At 49.1% G+C, this 7,142-nt stretch overlaps 1 protein-coding gene across 1 annotated transcript in view; it reads left to right on the forward strand.

Moving 5' to 3' along the window:
* LOC146808497 (transient receptor potential cation channel subfamily M member 2-like) overlaps window positions 1–4,495 on the forward strand; it is a 1,333,691-nt gene extending 1,329,196 nt beyond the window's left edge. The window contains exons 25-26 of the mRNA XM_085623962.1: window positions 4,180–4,267; window positions 4,488–4,495. Of these exons, the coding sequence (XP_085480088.1) occupies window positions 4,180–4,267; window positions 4,488–4,495 (96 nt within the window). The remainder of the gene's footprint in view (window positions 1–4,179; window positions 4,268–4,487) is intronic.
* Window positions 4,496–7,142: the final 2,647 nt, after the last annotated feature.

Here is a 7,142-nt window from a genome sequence, read left to right on the forward strand (position 1 = left end):
AGGCTTCTCTCTTTCTGTGTAGCCGAGCATGTTCAACAAGGCCCGGTACAGGAGGAGGCAGAAAGATGCATTCACTGGCAGATTCACAGTGAAGTCCATCCCAGTGGTACCATCCAGCTCAGCTCCGGCAACAAGGTGCCCAAGAGGTTGTCCCAGGAAGCAAGATGCTGCAGATGCATGCAAAGGCAGGTCACCACTGCACACGACGAGTCAGGGAAACAAGAGGTCCAAAGTTGAGTCATTATTCATAATTGAAAAAAGAAGGCACAGTGACATTTATTCACCCACCTACCCTCACCCACTACTTACATTTCTGTGGCACTCATGACACAGGCAGTGTCTGAGGGGTGAGAAGAACTGTGAGATCCGCCCTACTGCTGGCTTAGATGGGGAGACACAGTCGTGGGCCTCTGTGAAATATTTTATTACTAAGCGCTAAGCACACAGGCTAGCGTAATGTACTCATTTTCGTTTGTTCGTCACGTTCCTTCATCGTCCTGGGCCTGGGTTTGCGAGCTTGCCTCACCCCAGCTGAGTCATGAGCTCAAGCCTAGCAATAATTATCCAATTAGAGGCTCAGGCAGGGGGCAGGCCTTTTGACAGAATGGGTAAAAGTGAAAGCAGCTTGGAAGATGATTTGGGAAAAATACACCTGCTGCGTGCATTCCCCTTTGATAAATTAACTGCACAATAGCTGCATGCATAAAAGATAGCTATAGTGCCGGCCCTGGAAAATAAGTGTTGGTGCTGAGCCCCGGAAAGCACCGGCACAAATTAAGCACTGGGACCAGCAGGTAAGTCAGAGCAGATCCCGAGTATACAAGGGAGCCCTCAGGAGCCAAAGAAGGCCCTTGAGAGGACCTACAGGCCGGAGGTACTGCAATTGCACGAGGACCTCCAGCAGCTCACCATTGATGAAGGCCCAAGGTGCAAAGAATGTGGTGAGGATCAAGATCTTGGCTGCAGGAGTTGCTTGAGGCTGGAGCTTCTTGGAGCCTGAAGATCTCTGGAGAAGAGTCAACAAGCCTTGACAACAGCAAGTCAATGCGGTGCACAGGGGTACTGCTCCAGCGGTTTCAACGTGGGATACTGGCTTCAAACTTGCTGTGAAGACAGTGCAGGCCTCGGAGGAGTTGCAGACCCATGACCCGTGTTGCTGAGTCTTTTGGAGTCAGTGGGAGCCCAGGATCAGCAGACCGGTCAACTGCATTGCGGTGCCTGCAGATGCAGGGAAGTGACTCCTTCACTCCAAGAGAGATTTTTTCAGGTGTCTTGGATGTCCACAGGCCCTGTGAAGAACCTATATGGAGCATGGACACAGATGTTGCAGCAGACTTGCAGGACGACGATACCATGGAGCAGCAGGGGTCCCAGTTGCAATCTTGGTTCCCAAAATAAGGTCCAGCGAAGTCCAGACTGTCCCGAGGGTTAAAGTAGAAATGGTTTCCGATCTGAATCTTATCCCACAACGAATTCAGGGACCCACCCACAGGTAAGCCCTAAAGTACCCTAAGGAAAGGGTTGGGTTGATTCAGGGGTCCCTCCCAGAAAAGGGGCTAGACAGTGGGGAGGATACTCTCATGTTCTTTGTCCAGTTTTGTGCCAGAGTGGGAGCCACCGGCTCCTGGAACTGGTTTCAACTGGAGTATGCAAGGAGAACACCAAGTGTGCCCTTCAAAGCAGTCTAGTGGCACTGGCAAGCACCCCCACCCTGGCCCAATACACTAAATCCTGTCTTGGAGGTGGTCATACCTCCAAATGACAGGAAACCTATTGTCCTGCCTTCTCCTGCTCGGTCCTGGCTTGGCAGCAGGGTGGCAAAGTAGTGTCTCTGGTCATCAGCAGCCATAGTTTGCTGTCCGCATCTAGAAGACTAGTACCAGGAGCACTGAGGGCCGCCCAGCGGACCTTTACAGCGCATGGAATCATACTTCCCACACTGTTTATGGTGTGGGGGGTAGGATTCCACCATGCTTGATACTAAACATGACAGGGTTCGTTGCATCCAGTTTAGAGTTAGCTATCACGTAATGACGCATGGCCACTCTATATATCGTAATGGCTGATGCACTTGCAACCCGGTAGAATGGACTCCGAAGGTGGTTGAGGTATCCCGATCATGCAGTGGGCACCCTCACATTGATAACCCAGCACCCTGCCTTCAGGATTGAAAGCTGACCGGCCTGGTGATCCTGGGCTCCGAAAGGCTTAGCAACACAGGTGGTGGTTCTTCACATCCCTCGAGGCCTGCCCTGTCCTTTCACCAAGTTTGAGGCCAGTATCCCTCGTCAGAGCCGCAGGAACCGAACCCCTGTGCACTTCATCGGTTTGTCGTTGCAAAAGCTTGCTGGCTTCCTTCCTCCAAGATCTTTGGGCTCCAAGTAGCCCCAACCTCAAGCATCTCCTGAGACCAAGATCTTCATCCTCACCACATCTCTTGCAACATGGGCCTTCATCTTTGATGAGCTGCTAGAGGTCCTCTTGCGACTCCAGTGCTTCCAGCTTGTGGGTCCTCTTCAGGGTCTTCTTTGAAATCAGTGGATCCCCCTGATTGCTCGGGGACTGTACTGACTCCCCGGCTCGTGGTGAGCCACCTGGACCTTGCTGGTCCCGACACTACACGTTTTTCGCTTTCCACATTGTTTGCAGTTGACAAGGCTTTGTTGGTGCTCTTGACGGACACCGACCCCCTCATCTCTAGACATCTGACGTGGGACAGCTTGTGAATGGCTCCTGGTCTTCCACAACATCGCCTGGTCCACACAGCTTCAGCTCCAAGGTCACGAGTTAGTTCTCCTGCAACACCCAACATCGGTGGGCATTCGTCTTCTGTACTTAGTATATGGTTTGGTCTCCCCCTGGCAACCACTGTGAATTCATGCTACTTACCTGTTTTCTTTGCAAAGTATTGTGTGCATTGTGTATATCTCCACGTAGGAGATATTTGTATGTGTTAGTGAGTGTCTTATAATAAATACATATTTTTATAAATAAACTGTGTGGTTCTTTTTCACTTAATCTATTACAATAATATTATGCTTTGGTAAAACAAGCTTCTTTACACTCCTTCTGGACTAAGCCTGAAGGTTGCTCTCCACAGCTACCACTTAGAAAGCTTTCTAAGGTTGTCTAAGACCAGTAAAATCCCCTTAAGGGTTGTCTGGGTTAGTTCAGGGTGCCCACTTACATAGGTGTGCACCTTATACTAAGCCAGCTTCTCACAGGTATGATTCCAACATGTTTCATACCAAACACGACAGGGTTCGTTACAGCTAGTTTGGATATGGTCATCATGTAAGACGCATGGCCACTCTATATATCATAATGGCTGATGCACTTACAACCCAGGAGAATGGACTCTGAAGGTTGTAGGGGTGTCATGCTCATGCAGGTGCACCCTCACACTTAGAACAGAGCACCCTGCCTTCAGGATTGAAAGGCCTACCTTAGGGGTGACTTATAGGTTTTAAGTATATTGCCCTCAGGTATAGGAAAACCTATATCTGTCGTAAGTGGTGCTAGCACTAACTTACACAGGCTACGATAGCAGGCCTGTAGTCACAATGTGAGTGGTCTCCCATGGTGGCATAATACATGCTTCAGCCAATGGGGGACCCCTGGTGTACCTATGCCCTGGGTACCTTAGTACCATATACTAGGGACTTACAAGGGTACATTAGTAGTCAATCTGGGGGGTACCGAAGTACTCACCATGTCCAAGGTGGGATCGACCAACAGGAGATCACCCGTATACCCAGTTGAGACCTACGTGATAATTGTGTATAGCAAAAGCAATGTCTCAATAGGTAATATTTGAAAGGCTGTTAATAAAACATGCACATTAGATTGCAAAGAAAAGACAAAGAGACTCAAGGTTTGGTGAAAGATGCATGGAGCAATCTTTATTTAGATCAATAATAGGCAGGAGAACAGTATCAGCACAGTTTACAATCAATGTGGGCGTAACCCGTAAAAAACTAGTGCTCGTGGGGCATTCGGTGAGCAGCGCAAGTAACACAGCGAGAAACGGCGCAGAGAAGACAAAATTAACAATATACGCAAGGTACTTTCTGGTTCACGAGTAATTTTAACAAGTATTAATTTACAAGGGATTGACAATTTCGTGAACAGTAGATTTGCGCCAAGAATTGCGCTGGAATGGAATGATTTTTGTTGCAGGTGTTTCAGTCTACAGTGGCCCTGAACTGGATCATGAAGTCCTTGACAGAGAAGGGATTTGCAGCCGAAGAGAAGGCTCCTGTTATGGGTAGGTTCGGGGAGTGGGGAAGCTTTGGGTCCACAGTTCATCGACTCAGGGCAGGGAGTCAGAGCAGGCTATATATATATCCCATGTACCTTTCATGCCATATTTAGGATGATGCATGCAGGGTAACGATTCATCATGTGACATTACAGGATTGTTTTATTATTTGTGAGCTCCAAAACCTCTTCTTATGTTTAAACACATACAATATTTTTCAATCCAGTTTTTTAAATGTATAATTTCCTAATCAAGTGCAGGCTACATGAATACATGTTAATGGGTTGTACTTAAAGAGGTGATCAAACCGTAAATTAAAAAGAATGACAAAATATTGAATGGTATTTAGATGGTATTTATTAAATCCAATCATTCAAAGATGAAACCAGCCATGGTAAAGATCACTGCCTTTCTAGCCTCTTGCTAAAAATTCTTGGCACCAAAATGCTCATATGGGGTTTCTAGATGGCCTTTAACACGCATACCTTTCTTGAGAAATAAAGTTGTTTTTGATCAGGTACTGTGCTTTGACTAGGTCAGAGCTTGGCTCTGTTATAGCGTTGAAAGCTATGAAAAGCACATACATTGGCAGGTATGCCACCCCGTGCCCTCCTGTTAGGATGTTGGCACTATGCAGCTTTCTGGAAACTCCAGAACCAATTTTCCCAATAGTTCAACATACACAGTAATTTTCAATAAATCCTTTTAAATGTATTATTCCCTTAATTTAGTACTGACAACCCCCACCCACAGAGCCAGCCACCCCCTCGACCCCATCTTCGCAGGAGGGACAAACATCCATTTCAGCCACACCACACAGCCCGTCTGGACAGACCACCACTGCGTACACTTCACCTTCAACACCACCACCGCACCCGAATCCCCCCCACGCCCACCACCAACGAACTGGAGCAAGATCACAGAGCAACACCTCAACGCCACCCTCCTCCTCGACCCCTCCCTCCACCTCGACAGACTCCAACTCTGCAGCCAAAGAACTTCACCGCTGGATCTCCAGCTGCGCAGACAAGCTCACACCCCTCCGCCACCCCGGCAAAATACACCCCCTGAAGGCCACATGGTTCCCCACTGACCTCCAAGAAGCCAGGCGCTCCTGCAGATGCCTTGAGAAAATTTGGCAGAACAGAAAAACCACTGAAGACCAGAAGAACTACAGGAATGCCCTGAATGAATACTACCAGCGCTTAAAAGCCACCAAGCGAACCTTCGTCAAGAACAAAATCCACACTAATGCAACCAACGCCAATGAACTCTTCAACATCATACAGCAGCTCACCAAACCCCCTAGCGAAGCCACGGATGTCACACCATCCCAGGACCTCTGCAACAGACTGAGCTCCTACTTCCACCTGAAAATTAAGTCCCTCTACGACAACTTCAGTGAACAGACTCTGGACACCCCCCTCACCCACCACCAACAAACAGCCGACCATCACCACCTGGAATCCTGCCACCACTGAAGAAACCACCACGACCATGAAGAACACCCACTCAGGAGCCCCCACGGACCCCTGTCTACCGCACATCTACCACAGAGCCGCCACCGCCATAGCACCCGAACTAGGCCCGGCCATTAACACCTCCTTCGAATCCAGCATTTTCCCCGATGACTGGAAGTGGGCAGAGATCAAACCCCTCCTCAAGAAGCCCTCAGCTGCCCCTACGGACCTGAAAAACTACTGGCCCATCTATCTCCTCCCCTTTGCTGCCAAAGTCACAGAGAGACTCATAAACGCCCATATGACCGCCTTCATCGAGAGAATGCCATCCTAGACCCCTCCCAGTCCGGATTCCGCAGTCCTAGGGACTGGATTCCTATAATTATAGTAAGTTTAGGGGATGGACTAATGCTAAGGCCCCACCTATGGGTGGGCTTGGAAAGAGGGGTGGTTACACCCATTTCCTTTGTCCAGTTTCGCGCCAGAGCAGGGGCAGGTAGCCCCTGCAACCGGTTTGAACTGGACTATGCACAGGGACACCAAGTGTGCCCCCAGTGCAGGACTTCAAAGCACCAGAGAGTGCTCCCGCCCAGCCCCAATACACATCTGCCTGTCTGGGGAGGTGGTGACACCTCCCCTCAACCGAAAACCTATTGTCCAGGCCTCCCCTGCCGGAGTTTCGGTCAGCAGCAGGAGACCAGACCCGTGTCTGTGGCAGAGGCATCCATTTTGTGATGCCAGGGCTCAGGAAAGTCCTACCGGGTTTAGCCAGTGTGAACATGTCTCTCCGTCTAGAAGGGTGGAATGTTACCCCCGCTGCCAGAATTGGCGGGGGTAGTATTCCAAAGCGTTTGACACCAAACACAACATGTTTTGTTGCAGCCATTCCAAAGTTAGCATTTACCGCGAGGTTATAATGCTTTTAAGTGTATATGGTATGGCTGTATCACAGAACAGCCATAAGGAAGTATTTCCGAAAGCTGCAGAGGGGCTCAGCTCATGCTTGGGCACCCTCTCACATAAAACCAAGCACTCTGCCTTCAGGATTGTCAAGGCCTGCCATAGGAGTGGCTTATAGGTTTATATGTGTCTGTATATATGTGTGGATATAGGTAGCCTATACCACTGTAAGGGGTGCAAGCACACCCTTACCCAGGTTGCAGTAGCAGACCTGTGGTGCCATTTTGGAGTGCTTCCCAGGGGTGGCATAATACATGCTGCAGCCCCTGGTAGGCCTCTGAGGTACCTATGCCCTAGGTACATAGTATACCATATACTAGGGTCTTATAAGGCACTCCAGAATCCAATTAGATATGTACCTAATGTACATAAATACCATTTTAGAGAGGAAGCAGCTAGGCTGTGGTCCTGATTAGCAGGGCCACAGCCAGACTAAGGTCGAAAAACAGTGAAACACCAGC

Source organism: Triturus cristatus, chromosome 8, assembly GCF_964204655.1.
Source record: "Triturus cristatus chromosome 8, aTriCri1.1, whole genome shotgun sequence".
In the NCBI taxonomy this organism is placed as follows: Eukaryota; Metazoa; Chordata; class Amphibia; order Caudata; family Salamandridae; genus Triturus; species Triturus cristatus.